The 15,015-nt window shown below is 51.8% G+C and overlaps 4 protein-coding genes across 4 annotated transcripts; 3 read left to right on the top strand and 1 right to left on the bottom strand.

Annotated features, from left to right (window-relative positions):
* Window positions 1–577: 577 nt before the first annotated feature.
* Window positions 578–2,033, top strand: CkaCkLH20_07667 (uncharacterized protein; the record flags this gene model as incomplete). The annotated part of the gene is made up of 3 exons (XM_038890384.1): window positions 578–839; window positions 1,124–1,667; window positions 2,006–2,033. The coding sequence occupies 3 exons, from the start codon at window positions 578–580 to the stop codon at window positions 2,031–2,033; spliced, it is 834 nt and encodes a 277-aa protein (XP_038744434.1).
* A 923-nt stretch (window positions 2,034–2,956) lies between these two features.
* Window positions 2,957–4,114, top strand: CkaCkLH20_07666 (uncharacterized protein; the record flags this gene model as incomplete). Its single annotated transcript, XM_038890383.1, has 2 exons — window positions 2,957–3,451; window positions 3,515–4,114. The coding sequence occupies 2 exons, from the start codon at window positions 2,957–2,959 to the stop codon at window positions 4,112–4,114; spliced, it is 1,095 nt and encodes a 364-aa protein (XP_038744433.1).
* Window positions 4,115–4,490: 376 nt separating this feature from the next.
* On the bottom strand, window positions 4,491–7,072 carry CkaCkLH20_07665 (LysM domain-containing protein; the record flags this gene model as incomplete). The annotated part of the gene is made up of 7 exons (XM_038890382.1): window positions 4,491–4,555; window positions 4,627–4,669; window positions 4,719–4,847; window positions 4,955–5,124; window positions 5,329–6,569; window positions 6,636–6,693; window positions 6,748–7,072. 7 exons carry the CDS (start codon window positions 7,070–7,072, stop codon window positions 4,491–4,493), a joined length of 2,031 nt encoding a protein of 676 aa, XP_038744432.1.
* A 1,770-nt stretch (window positions 7,073–8,842) lies between these two features.
* CkaCkLH20_07664 (bacteriodes thetaiotaomicron symbiotic chitinase) lies at window positions 8,843–13,343 on the top strand (the record flags this gene model as incomplete). Its single annotated transcript, XM_038890381.1, has 14 exons — window positions 8,843–9,265; window positions 9,342–9,429; window positions 9,533–9,887; window positions 9,959–10,198; window positions 10,247–10,913; window positions 11,022–11,046; window positions 11,141–11,210; window positions 11,272–11,394; window positions 11,452–11,516; window positions 11,583–11,777; window positions 12,417–12,706; window positions 12,777–12,895; window positions 12,965–12,990; window positions 13,060–13,343. 14 exons carry the CDS (start codon window positions 8,843–8,845, stop codon window positions 13,341–13,343), a joined length of 2,970 nt encoding a protein of 989 aa, XP_038744431.1.
* Window positions 13,344–15,015: the final 1,672 nt, after the last annotated feature.

The raw sequence follows: 15,015 nt of genomic DNA, 5'->3' as shown, positions 1-15,015 counted from the left end.
ACAATAACGGATAACAAGCGCAGCACTAGAGACGCCAGCACCAAGGACGATGCTATAGCTACCAACGGCAAGGGTAATCATAGGGGTAGTGAGGAGGAGTCGTAAAGAAGTGATGATTGTATATATGTGGGTGCTAAGTTCAGTGCTAGTATCACCTGGGGTGGCAAGACCGGGCTTCTGGCCACGATGTAGCCGTTAGATGATTTGTCCCCGAGGCACTCTGCCTACTACTACATTGAGTCCATCAATACAAGGTCATGATATGATCTCTCTCTTACTCCGCTCTATGAATTGACCAAGAATAGCAGAGATGAAAAGAAGAAAAGCTGCGTAATAGGCTTTTAGGCAGCTGTGACTCGCCTCACTCCTCCAAGTGGGCTGGGATGGGACCTTGAGAGACTCGGCAAGGTATTTACTACTCGCACACACGTGCAATTTCAAAGATCAACTGTGTGCAAAGTATTCTTCCTGACTACATACTGCTCCTAGTTTTCCGATGCCGTTCATGGCCTGTATCCGCTCTACCTACGCATGGATGCTTTCTTCCAAAACCAGGAAGGATTCCGCCTCCGTGACCATGCGTCCACATACCTCCGCGGACGACGTCTTTTCACAGAAAATCGAGCTGATCAAAGAGATCCGCAAACTCTGCGATGGACCACCCGAATACATGTACGCAGACCTGTGGCAGGGCGTCTTCTGGTCCATGCTATGGACCCAAGACGCCGGATTTCTCAAGGACATCATCCGCAGACTGGAGAACCCGGCTACGAGGTTCGACTTGATGGAGCGCGAACTCATGACTGCCGTAGATGGTTTCCCCAAGTTGCTCCGTATCTGTAAGACTTTCGTACCATGAAATATTGAGATGTTGGGTTTTAACGCTATTCACAAGTTCGGGGAGGCCACATCGATGACTTGAATGATCCGCAGGGAAACATTCCGGACACGGGTGGTTCGAGCGGTGCGAGGAAATCTTCCCAGGACCGACGGGATCCGACGGTGCCTCAGCGCGTAATAAATCTTTTTACCTCCGCAGTCCAGCAACCCACGAGTTCCGTTGGCTAATTTCCCATCCTCACCTAGGCAAAACGGCGAGACGGCAACCGTTGCGTGATTCTAGGCACGGCGGACCCCCGGATCTGCCACATCTTCCCCTTCGCGGCCAAAAAGCACTACGAATCCGTCCGCACTCAGCTGCGAGCCATCAAACTATTCCTGGGACCTCAAGTCTTTAGAAGTCTCGTCCATAAGCTCGGCATTCCCAACAACGAGATCGACAGCCTCGCCAACGTCCTGTCTTTGAATGCCCAGTTGCACAAGTATTGGGTCGACGGGCGCTTTGCGCTGGAACCGCTCGGCGCACCGACGTTGGAAGAGCTCCCGGAGGATCACCCAGATTACGAAAACGAAGAAGACCCCGAGAAGGACGAAACCCGAGCGTCAAAGAGACAGAAAAGACGGCCGCAGAAGCGGTGGTATCTGAAGTTGCGATTCGAGTGGATGAGGCAGACGGACTTGGCCAATGCCCAAGAGGAAATGGATTTCGACACCGACCCTAGGAAGCACTGGAAAGAAACCGGGAACGTTTGTTACGACCACTACAATGTGAAGACTGCTCGTCCCATAGAAAATGGGCACATCGTCGAGATCTTTGCGAACGAAAGGTGTGATTTGCCAGATTGGGAGATCCTCCAACTTCAATGGTACCTTATTACAACATGGTCTATGATCGGAGGCGCGGATCCGGTTGATTATAAGTTCCCTAATCAGTTCCCTAATAAGTTTAATAACTTTAATAATCTTAGTATAACTAGAATAACTTAGCTATCCCTCCCACATGGGGGTGGGAGTATTGCCCGGCTCTGAGGGAGCTTTATAGCAGTTTACCAGTGCGAGTTTCTTAGTTCTTTAACATAATTCTAGCACTTCAGCCCGTGCTATCTCTCAATATAACAAATGGATATAAACAACAGTTGAACTGGTATTGACTGATAAGATTCAGCCTGGCCAAGGTCTTCGGGCGCACGTGAGTTCGCGAGAGCCATATCCCTCCCACATATAAATAGCCAAGCTGGCAGTAACTAGGGCGGTACTTTGGCACCTGAGATACTCTGATGTATACACCGGGGATGAAGACGATCAGGGACAATGGCAGAGATACTGGCAGAGACAACGACGATGGTGAAGCACGACACAATAATCCTCTTGTTTCCTTGTACCCTAGAGGTCTCTAACCGTACTTACCGCACACATATACGTCGATAAGAGGGACCGGGAGGACTGTATATATGTATGCATCTCCTAAACAGCAGTTGGCAGGTGCATCGTGCTTTCCCGCAGCCCATCTAGTAATGCATGACCGCCGTCTCAGGGCTGATAGCGAACGTCGGCTTATCTAGTGAAATCGCAGCAAAAGCTTTAACCAAATTAAAAAAGAAAACAATGGAAAAAGATTCGAATGTGAATTCGAGGGATTCCAAACGACACAGTCGCGGCGACCGCACAGGCACAAACGCGGTCCGATACCGAAGCGAGACCGAAGGGGGCTTGATACGAACACGCGGAAATTCACTCTGCTGGCGGCGGGTCCGGACGCGCTGCTTGATCACGGAAAACATATCGAGATCTAGTCCCGCCGGTAGTGTGGAGGAATTTGTTTGTTCCATAAGGCTAGTAGAATGACAATGACTGATCGCCAGTGTAAACAAAACAAATCTCAGCCACATTATCCAAGAACACTCAACGACCTAGAAATACGCGTGTTCGTAAAGAAATATCGTGGGGATGCAATGAGCTAACGAAAGAATGTCAACATGGCTTCAAGTACGGGATGAGACTAGAATGGAAAAGATATAAGAACTGGTGTAAATTCTCTCAATCAAGGTCCGTATCCAGCACGTCAACCGTCACTCATTCTTCACCTACGTTCTCTATACAACATAAAATCCTCAACATGAAGATATCGTTGACGGCGATTGCGGTCTCGCTTCTCCTCGCTCAAGCCAGGGCGAAGACCGTATACTTTCCCCCTGCCATGCATGATGGCAGCATTACCATCGAAGAGTTATCTACGCCTGGCAACCTCGACGGCTTCAAGATGAGCACCTCCGCCAATTCGTCATCTTATGACTACTGGTGGTTTGACGCGGTGTCCAACTCAGACGACGCGGCTCTCAACATTGTGTTCTACAACGCTGGCGACATCGGAAACCCGCAGCCGCTGGCAGTCGAGATTTCGGGCACTTTCGGAAATGGCACCCGATTCTTCAATCAGGTCTTGGCTCCGGACGGCGCCGTCATCAGCAACGGGCCGGAAGGGATTTCAGGGCAATGGAAAGGCACCGGGGCAAGCTTCCGTGGGACGAACTTGGAGAAGCCCAACGTTGAATACGAGATCACCTTTGATTCGCCGGAGCTTGGAGTATACGGGACTCTGAAGCTAAACTCGGTGAGTTGAAACCCCATATGACCCAAAATCTGAAGAGTAGATTGCTGATCCGAGCCTCCGTAGCGCGCGCCGGCCCACTACCCCTGCGATCCCAACGTCCCCGGAGTCACGCAGCTTCACCTACCGCGCTTCTTCTGGTCGAACGCCGTCCCCGACGCCGACGTCGTCGCCAACTTGAACATCAACGGCACGAAGGTGGTATTTGAGGGCATCGGGTACCACGACAAGAACTGGGGTGACAAGACGATCCTCCAGAGCCCCAAGTTCTGGGACTGGGGCCACACGAGATTTGGCCCCTATTCCGTCGTATGGTATGACCTCCTCGACCGGAACGACACGGAGTATCATCGGAGCTATGTTGCCAAGGACGGAAAGATTGTCAGCATCAGCTGCGACGAGGGGGCGGTCGTCACGCGGCCTTGGGGCACAAACGTCACTTGGCCGCCGACAGGAGGACTGAACTCGGTCGCGGGCGTCGTTTCTCGATTTGATCTTGGCAACGAGACGCTCTTGGTCAACGTCACGAAGGAGAGGGTTACTTATGACCGTGAGGTGTATACGCGGGCAACAGGCTCTGTCAAAGGTGGTATTGAGGGCAGTGAGCAGACTTGGGAGGGGAGAGCCTTCTTTGATGAGTTTACGTATGGACTCGTGTTTGGCTGAACCTTCAAAAAGAAGTAGCCTACTAGATCCTTCGCTTGGATCTCTTTAAACGACTCGTTTATCTTACGTAGAACGTTTACTTGAGAGATGTGTAGAAAACAAGTAAACCAAGTGATACGGACCACGTATGATGACCTGTACTTCAGTTTTCATAGCCCGGCGACTATACCGAACATCAAATCTGAGCCGTGTAAAAGGCAAGTACGGGCCGAAAAGAATTTTGCAAGTTTCACCATGATATCATGCTACATGTAACAGGAGAACCCAACGAAACGTGGAAATCATACCCATCTGCGGCCCTTCAGAAGTAGTTTCCGCTTGTTAAGCAACTTGATGATATGCCACGGCCAGTCACGTAACATCAATCTCTCACTACCTATGACGAATTAACCCCAACGCAGTATGCATACCCCTTCCACAGATTCTCACAGTTGGTACCGACTTTGAGAAGGTCAGCATCGTATGATAGACTGATAGGCCTCATTGAATGTGCATTCTTGCGGATGACTCACCAGCAGGGTTCCAAGCATAAAACTGGTCGAGAGTGATGTGGTACTGGTTAGCGATTGCCCAGCACCCGTCTCCTTCAACCGCCGTGTGAAACTTGTTGCAGCTTTTCGAGATTCCAGTCTGTATAGGAGCGGAAGAAGATGATTGCGAAGTCCGAGTAGATGTTGTCGACATCGGTCTCAGCGTGGAAGTCGTCGACGACCGTGACGAAGAGAATGTTGTACTAACACGCAACGTGGAGGAGGTGCGAGATGAGGAGGATGTGATTCTGGATGTTATCGAAGATGGCTTTCGTGATGCGGAGGATGTGCTAGCACCGTTGATCCCCACACAAATTGCGCGAGTCTTGTTGCCCGTGAGGTTAGTGTAGAGCCCCTTGTCGCAGTCATCGCCCGCCCAGGGGTTCCACGCCTTCAGCTGTTGGAGGGTGATCCTCTCATCTTCAGCAATGTCGAAACAAGTCCATGCTGTAGACTGACCGTCAGTGTCGTCTCCCGGAGCTGGTAAACCGATTAGGGTGAGAATAAGCTCGGGACCTACTTCTGGCGTTGGATCCCAAGATCACGGATAAACAGGAACACGTCGATATCGTCCCCGGATGGGCAGATATATCATCCAAGCATCGCTTTGGTTTGGGGGTTGCTAAATTTGTGCTGTTTAGCATCGGTTCGACTATCGCGTAGTGTTCTTGCCAATTCTCTTACGTGTGTCTGATGGCGCAACCTTGACTGCGCAATATCTGAAGCCGACTTGCAACTGGCAGGGCTTGATGGCCTTAAGACTCGGGTTCCACTGAAGGAAGTCGTCTATTGAGACATCATACAAGCTGGACACATATATGCAACTGTTGACATCTTCGGTAAGCACTGGCTCATCCGGCTGCACTTCCTGGTCGGCCCGCTTGGGAACCGGGATATGCTCCACGTTTCGTTCGCAACCACTCAACGATCCGGAAGCCAGTGGTAACACTGGCCGAGTCGTCGAGCTCGGTGCTTGACTTGGAACAGTGGTCCTGGTCGTAGTAGAGTATGTCGGAGAGGCAAGCGTGTATTGCGACTGGGTTGAAGAGTACGGGTATCCTGGATATGTCGCAATGTTGCCCACAGCCTGTACGCAATAAGCTATACCCAACAACAGGTTCGTACACTGACTGTCGAGAGACGGGTTCAGGAAATAGAAATCCCGCAGCGCGATGCCATCCCTCACCGACACGCTCTCGCACTTGTCGCCGTCCTGGATGGTGTACCACTTTGCACAGGGCCCTTTCGTCTCATCTTTTCCATTAGTCGGCTTGGGCACGGCAGTCCCAGGATCTGCTGTTGGTGTTGGCGGCGGCACGGTCATGTTTTCGTCGCCGGGTACCCCTCCAGGGGCAGTCACGCAGAGCATGTGCCCGACGAGCTCATCCATATTGGTGCATAAGGAGTTGATCACCGGGTTCCAGGACATGAAGCTGGCCATGTTCAAGCCAGACCGCTTTGAGACAATGGCTTCGCAGGTGTCGTCATACTGTACACGGTAGAGATTGCAAGGCTTAGGGAGACATAGCAGATCGCCGGCGGCCAAGTTCTTGCACCGCCAGTCGAGACCACCTGCTCGTAGGACGGACCACGTGGCTACACCGTTAGCTACCGCGATTGAGTCGCATGTGTCGTTGGACTTGACGACGTATGGACTACCGCATGTCGGACGTTCCGGTGTCGGAGGTGGCGCGATGGTGCTTATAGCGTAAGGTGTAGGTGTCGTAAAAGTGTACCGGGTTGCGCTGCAGCTCTTCGTCAAGTTGCGGAAGCTGGCCGCGAAGTCGGCTTGGTATCCAAAGGGGGAGTTTAGTTGACTTTGAGAAACGCCCAACATGCAATCGGAGCAGTTCTGGCTCGACGTAGAAGCGTTGCCGGAGGGTAGCCAAGAGAGAAAGATTTCATGACAGAACTTGCCCGTGGAGCTAGCCATTATTGCCGTTAATATGATGCATAAGGGATGTAAGGTGCATAGCTGGCTTGCTGCTTACGAGTCCGTCCTGCAGGAGACATTATACTTGTAAATGAACCGATCAATCAACACGGTTGCTGGGTTTTTCCAAGATTAGCAAAAAGGCTACACCAGCAGGACTCGGCTCTTACCCGGCCACACCATACCCCTGAACTCCATGACATCCTTCGCCGAATTGCATGCTGTGGCAATGGTCTGGCGAACATTGTTGAGACCAGAGCGACAAGCAGTCGTGCAAAGGTCAGAAAGTTCTTCAGGCTGCAATCGGCCATTGTCGAGAGACGCGGTGATCAGAAATCCCGGACACTTGGCAACGGTAGTGTTCAACGCGCTCACGCATTTGTCACTAATACCGGGATAGCTGATGTCCAGGAGCGTATCCTCGAATTGCTGAGCCGCAATGTGTCTGCAGGCAGCAGCCGTTAGGAGAAGATATTTGAGGCCGACCATGATCATTGCGAAAATTGAAGGGTGCACTGGCTCTCCAGTTCACTGTCGAATTTGTCAGTATATTTCAGCGTAAAGTTTATCGTCTTGGAGACTGACGAGATATATAAGAGCACAGGCATGTTTCTTAGGGAACTGACTATCTGTCATTTCTTGGCACAGCTATCGTCCTTGAAGTGTCGCCATATAGAACTCGCATAGCTAGTCCATAACCTTTTCCGTGCCGCCATTTCATTCTGAAGAGAGGGACAATCCTCTGCGCTACGTTACTCCCTTGCTTACACGACACCTGATACGTTTGGCCAAACGGTAAGACCATGTTTTTACACCTGAGGGTGGGTAAGCAGGAGACATGTTTCGATAATCAGATTGTCCGAATTGCCACTGAGGCGACCTTGCCATTTTCAGTAAAAGTACAACGATTCCAACGGCCTCACGTGGTTAAGTTGGTGATCATGACTGCCGTCGTTGGCAAAACGTGTGTCTAGAATGTAAAGCCCAGCGACACTTGTCGTGTATGTCAGTACGGTCGAAAGTGAATGTCCACGTTACGATTCACCCAGCACACACACCGTTTTGTTCAAGTCTGATAAGTTCAAGACAAATCACGCTCTTGGAAGGACCTCGTTGGCTAACGATCGTAGGTCGGCCAAGACTCGTCTCAGTTTATTTCCCATTGTGAACACTTTCAGGGAGAGCATTACCTCGTTGTGATGCAAGGAAACACAAGCATGCTGAAGCCCATTTCTTTGCTGAGATGGCTAGAATTCTCGCCCATGTTGTGGTAATGTTGTATTGGATATGTCCTGCAAAGAACATAATGTACTTGTCTTACACTTGTCTAGCCTCGTCAAGTCCCACCACTCGAGGCCCTCATGACTTGAGATGCTTAACATCTTACCAGATGGGAAGCGACGACGTCTAGATTTCTTGATGCCGTGTCTTGTATTACTGACATTGTGGACAAAAACATGAGGTACTCATCTGAGACTACACGTGATTCCAATCATTTGAGTCATGTTATCGCGGCTCTCATTGGACGACAACTGTTTCTTGATCTAGAGTAGAATATCGTATCTTCCGTAATAGGAAATGTTAAGTACAGAACAGATCTGGATGTCGAGGCACACGGCTCAGACTCAGACTTAGACTCAGGTCCAGCCCACTGTCTTTATCACGAAGCCTGGTGCCACTGTTCAAGTACATCTGAATGCAAGGGCCTGGCACCAGCCTCGCCTTCAAATTGAGACTGACCGGTCTGTAACAATAGTGATATCGGTCTGGCACCATATCTGTGTACAATAGGTATTGATACGTATTGAACGGCTTCTGTTTTACATCAGTGCGTCACCCCTACATGTAGAGTCAGGCAAAGATTCTTACAACAGTTTTGTATACCGCTGAAATGCCATTGCTCCCTTCGTGAAATGTGTGGCACTCCTGGAGCAGCCCCGAATTACCCAATTCAAACGTCGTGATCATGTGTTTCATACGAGACACAAGTCTCTGAGTTGCAATGAGGTTCATCTTAGGGGCGCAGAAGAACACACGACGAATGAGTTACAGCCTGCTCAGAACATGATGGTTGATAACCTTACTTTCATTCCCCAACTGCTGCTCAGTCTAAGTTCAAATAGATGGTAAGGGCTTTGTTTTGTTGCAAAGAAATAGCCCGTTGCAGATGCTCATGTTATCCTTCTGCAAGCTTCATCACGCAGCCTACTCACGTCCTACAAACACACAATCGTCTCAGTATTTCCCTCCAGCATTAGGACCATCATGTTCTTACCACGAATGCACGATGTGCGCACCTGTGTATTTCTGTTGGCTCTCATCAGTATCCTGCTCATCGGCATCTGCACCGGACCCAGAGGTTCAGGTCACGATATCGAAAAGCTGAAGGCCTTCCATCGCCGCGACTCAGTAGAAGTCCCCCATGATCCCGACTCCATCTCTCTCCTCAACATCTCTTCCCCGCTTGTACGCCGACAGGATTACAGCTGCGGTCCTGGCCGACCATGTTCCAACGGGGCCTGCTGCGGCAAGAGTGGCTTCTGCGGATACGGGGCGACTTACTGCGGCAGCGGCTGCGTGTCGAACTGCAATGCCGTCGCCGAATGCGGGCAGAATGCAAAACCGGCTGGTAAAAAGTGCCCCTTGAACACATGCTGCAGTGAGTTTGGGTTTTGCGGAACAACCAAGGTGAGTTCCTTGCCGATTATACATCCAGTACGCTTGACGATAACATCGCCGCTGATCTGTGTATTCTTCTCCCCAGGACTTCTGTACAGGAAAATGCCAGTCCAACTGTGTCGTCAACCCAGCGCCACCAGGCGGCTCGGCCAAAGGCCAGGCTCTCAGAAGAGGTAAGCATTTGGACCTTCTTTCGGTGCGAAGTCCTGCGTGCAACACCCAGACTTCTTGCCAGGATTCGCGCGCGACAGAACATTCGCTAAGCATCTTTGCTAGTCATCGGATACTATGAGTCGTGGAGCTATCGATCTAAGTGCAACAACAAGAAGCCAAGTGACATGCCGCTCAGCGAGCTTACTCACCTAAACTACGCATTCGCCTTTATATCCCCTGGCTCCTACGAGCTTATCCCCATGGACGACAAGACGCCCGAGAGTCTTTTTAGGCTAACAACCAATGTCAAGAAACATAACCCCAGCCTCAAAGTCTACATTGCGGTTGGAGGATGGACATTTTCCGACAACGGAACCGTTACGCAGCCACTTCTCGGAGAGATTTCATCTACAGAGGCAAACCGCCAGAAGTTTTCTGACAACGTCGTGCGCTTCTTGGACCGACACGGCTTTGACGGGTACGTTCAGTTTCAAGCTAGATATCTTTGCCTACAAGTCCTGCTCGAGAGGGTTTCTAATGCGTTCGCAGCATTGATATCGACTGGGAGTATCCAGGCGCCCCCGACCGCGGAGGGAAACCTCAGGACACCGAGAACTTCACCAAGCTGATGAAGACTCTCCGTCAGACATTTAACGCATCTCCTCGATACCTTGGTATTACCTTCACTATACCGTCTTCCTACTGGTACTTGAGATGGTTCGATATGCCAGGGCTTCTCAAGTACGCAGACTGGACCAACCTGATGAGCTACGATCTGCATGGCACCTGGTGAGCTGGCTGTCCTTGGAGAAGTCTTGAATACTGACAAGAAACGAGGGATCGCAACAACCCCATCGGCGCTATCGCTCAGGCTCACACGAATTTGACCGAGATCAAGCTGGCTGCCGAGCTACTATGGCGTGTGGGCGTCAGGCCGGACCAGGTGGCCATCGGCTTCGGCTTCTACGGCAGGTCTTTCGAGCTGACAGATCCATCATGTACTAAGCCCGGGTGCCCTTTCCGTGGAGGGGCGAGACCTGGCCCCTGTTCTGATACGAGTGGTGTTCTTATGCATTACGAGATACAGGCCATTCTCAAGCAGGTACCGGGAGTCAAGCCCGTACACGACACAGCAGCTGCCGTCAAGTATATTGTCTGGGACAAGAACCAGTGGGTTTCGTATGACGACAAGGACACGTTCCAGGTGAAGCTGGCGTGGGCGAATTCGGTTGGCTTCAGCGGCTCCCTGATCTGGGCCGTGGATACCGACGATGACCGATTCTCGGCCATCAGCGGGCTCCTAGGGAAGTCAGTGGCGCACGCCGATCTCAGTATCGCGGATCGTTCTCTATCTTTTACGGAAATCAATGTTGCCGGGTTGCTGAATGAGGAGAGCGGCAAGTCATGCAAGGTCTTCACGTCCCTGCCGTGTCAAGGACGTCTGGCCTGCCCATCCGGTCCCAACAATTACCGTTTGGTTGGCAATGACAGAGATGGCTGTCCAGTAAGTACCAGGCCCTTCTGTGATTTTGAATCCTTGTTGCTATAATAAGCTGACATGACTTGTCATGACTTGCAGTCGGGTACAGGTAAACCAGTTTGTTGCCCACAGGATTCGCCGCTCAAGAAATGTAGTTGTAAGTGGCAGCATGTCTTTCTCGCTCGACTTACTTCTAACCCCCGCATTCAACTTCCATTTGGTCCTGCGAAGCTGACTCCATTCATTCTCAGGGCGAGGATCAGAGCCCAACTGTAATGGACAATGCCGTTCTAACGAGGTCATGATTGCTCGATCTGACTGGTGAGTGGCCGATCCAGCTCTTCATAGCTTTCAGACTTTTGACATGACTCACCGCGAATAGGGGCGGATTCGGCAGTAGTTTGGCCGGAAGGGATGAAGAGAGGTGTATCATAGGTCTTAAGGTACTGTGCTGTGAGGCGCCGACTCGAAAGACTACTCTCTCTGGTTGTCGTTTGACATCCTGGTGAGTGAAGCTCATGACGGCTCTTTGACAAAGTTACTGACCCGTTCCGTGTTGAAGTGGTGGAACATGCGACGCCGGCAATGAGAAAGAGCTATCCCAGGTCAAATGCCCGAAGTCCTACAGTGAGTAAACGCAGTCCAGGTCTGGCGTGACAACATCAAGACCTCCATGGCTAACACAAGCCACAGAACGCTACTGCTGCCCCAAGGACTCACCTCTATACGACTGTAGGACTAGAGGAACTACTCCCGCCGCAATTGCCCCGCGGCAAACGCCAACGCCGACGCCCTCTGTGAAAGGGAGATGCGATGCGGACGAGGTCGAAATCCCAAGTGGCAACGATAGGCTCTCCTCCCAGGGGGCGCAGGTCTTGGACTTCAGAGGTGTGTTATGCTTGAGTGCCAGTTCAGAAACGTTCGTCACCGCAAATATTTGCTCACCATGTTGCATTGTCGTGAAATACAGTCAAAGACGAGAGTCTGCGTTGCTGTAAAGTCAAAGACCCTCGGCCACCGAAGCTCACTTGCTCGGTCACAACATGCGACTTGGACCCATCCAGCTGCGATCCCGCCTTGGAGGGCTTGGACAAGCTTCAGGAGTTGGGGCCGAATGGTGGTGACAAGAGGAAACAGTACCCGTGGTTGACTGCGAACGGAGCCCAACTTTACGGCAGACGGATGCCCTACCCGTCCAGCGGGACGCTTCTCACGATGATCCGCCAAGGCGAACAATCTGCCGATAGATATTGGAAAAGAAGAGGCGCTAGATGCAGTAATCCATCCGTCCGGCCTGTCCAGGTACCTTCTCAAGGTGCCGTCTCCGCATCCCAGACAGAGCACATTATCCCGGTGAGGTCATTCCCCCAAGCACACCCTCCAAAGACATGATATCACAGCATAGACTGACATCCACCGTCTGGTTCTAAAAGCTCAACTTTTTCCACTCCCGGTTTCCCATGGTTGCGAACTGGGGGAGGCATTTTGAACCGCGCGCTATGTCCAGCAGCCACGTATCCCCAACAGGGCCGAAAACTTCGCTGCTCGGAATACCGAACGCCTTCTGGACGAACGCATGGCAGAGCGAGAACGCGGGGCTCGGCGGACAGTCGCCCGAGCAATACGTGAGCAGGCACCTCGGGTCCACCAGCCAACCGAAGTCTCTCGTCCTCTTGGAAGCCCCTATCCACACGATCAAAGACCGCCTGGAGAGGTATATGCAGCCCATTTCCGACGCGAATTTCAAAAAGTACGTGGCTAGGGCCGTCGGGGGTGAGCAGGCGGCCGTGGATTCATTCTTCGCCCCATTACGACAGGTAAGCCACGTCTATGAATCCCAAGTTGGTTCAGTCTTAGGCGAAGAAGAACTGACATCTCAACCGATAGACCATTGGAGTCTTTGAGTATCTCCAGGACCAAACAATCGCGGCACACATGCAGGACATTGTGAAAAACGTCGCCAACGCGTTGGGCGAAGTGGGACGGGAGTTCCCCGAGGCTGCAGGGTAAGCTCCGCGCCCGGCGAGCTGATTGCCACGAGACTTGAACAAGTTACTGATCTGAGCACCTCACAGACTAGCCGATATTTGGAGAGAAGCCCGTAAGTGTGTTCCCGTCGGCGAGCTTTCTCGTTGCCGTTTGCTAACGAACAATGTGCGCCCGCTTGTAGATTCTCACTATTTCGAGCAGGTCTCTGCACACGCTAGAGCCCTCATGAACCGCCGGATCAGCGAGCTGAGGGCCAGTTTCGAAAGCACGACTTTGCCGTATCGAGACGGAGTGCTTGACGAGTTGGATCGGATGCAAGAATCGGTCCCGTATCTGAGGTATCCCTGGGAGCAAGGAGGGAACTCGCTCAACGGCAATGATGCAGATGCCGGCCAGAGTTCCGGGACGGATCCGAACGCCGGTCAGGGTTCGGGCAACGGTCTGAGGAAATTAGTTGTAGCTTGAAGGCTAAGATTAAAATCCTAAGATTTAAATGGTAGGAATGCTATGCTGAAGACTTTGACAGTGGCTCGGGTGATTCTACTACAACTAAACGACGGAGAAGCAACTGCACCATACATTAGATCTGAGCCGCATTTCGAGCACCTTCCATTCTCAACCGGACGCAACAGTTCAGAGTTTCAATGGAGCTCGTAACTTAGCAAGTGTCGTCTTTCCATTCAGTTGGCTTGAACCACGCCAGTTTTGAACATGCATGCCTCTGAGTATGCTAAAATTATCAACGGAGAGCGGGAAAAGCTCGGTAAGAAGTTTGTGTTCGCCACCACGAAGCATCTAGATTTAAAGAACTACTCTTCAACGGCTGATCGCACGAGGAGCCTTTGGCTAACGAACAGTCTTTCACGCCATTAAAGCGATCCAAGCCGAAGACTGTACTAGACCAGCTGGTAGTGGCTATCCTTCCCGCGCGAGCTATGTCTACCTCAGCGGCTGATTGGTCGACCACACTATCGGAAGCTCTGAGTTGGCATGGTGCGGACCCGGACCCCGGATGGGCGAAGTCAAAGTCGCTTCAGTCGGGCGTAGACAAAGTGTGGCCGGAGCGGAGATGGAAACGACGGAGATTTTCGAGGCCCACGCTGCGGGCTAACGAAGACAAATAGATTGGGGCAGGGATGCCTCTTGAGCTTATTCCGATGACATGGAGAGTGCCGGGAGGGCATGTTCGTCAAATAGCTTGGGCGTACGTGGAATCTGGAACTCTGCTCCTCTCCGCGGGAGTCAAATGACCGTAAGGCATAATGTGCATAACTGGCAGAACTTTGGGGAGACTGACAGAAAGACCCTTTGCGGGGATGATCGAGCCGCCGATGAGAAGGTCTGCTATTGTGACCATCGGAGAAGATCGTCGTTGTGTGAACTCATTCATCTCGGCAATGCTCAAGGAACATACGCAGTGAGACGGCTAGTTTGAAGAGCGCCGCGCTATTCCAATTGTTTAAAAACAAGCTTAGAATTAACGAAACGGGAAGAACAACGCGTCGTCAGTGATAACGAGAGCAATGCCAAATCTGGGGTTCGATTAGGGTGGCCGGCCGCGCAAGACAGGACTGCACGTTGGGCCCCAAGGCGGACCGGGCTCGATGATCGACGGCTTCCCGCCCTCACTACCAGCCCGTCGGAATCGCCGGTAGGTATCTCTTGGAATCGGTTTGTGGCATGGAAAGCTACGATTGCCGAATTAACGCCCGCCGTCGGCACCCAATGGACCAGACTCGAGACGAGCAGTGTTATTCTTAAGCTCAGGGGCTATGCAAATGTCGGGAACATCGACTATGGGAGGAATAGCGCCTGTTTCTAGAATTGTCTGCCGCGTACTCTTTTGCGCCCTGAGCAGGAGCTGTCCGTTTCGTCCATGAGCCCGAAGTTCCCGCCTCATTTTGCTTGTTACCCTCCCACATAGCCGCCAGAGGTGTGCGTGTCTCGCCAAGTTTCGTTTCCGACGACTCGGCGGGAGTCATGCACGGTTATCGACCGGCATAGTGCCTGAGTCGTGAGAAACGCCGAGGTATTCGTCACCCTCTTACCTTATTCTGGCCGAGTCTTTGGCAGTGTAAAAGCTTAACCCCTCCCGCGGACCTCCGCTGGTGAGGATTGGAGAGAGCCTCATCCGAAC

This window comes from Colletotrichum karsti (assembly GCF_011947395.1).
Source record: "Colletotrichum karsti strain CkLH20 chromosome Unknown Scaffold24, whole genome shotgun sequence".
Lineage (NCBI taxonomy): Eukaryota > Fungi > Ascomycota > Sordariomycetes > Glomerellales > Glomerellaceae > Colletotrichum > Colletotrichum karsti.
Note: the sequence above shows the minus strand (reverse complement) of the source record. Positions and strands in the feature narration are given on the sequence as shown.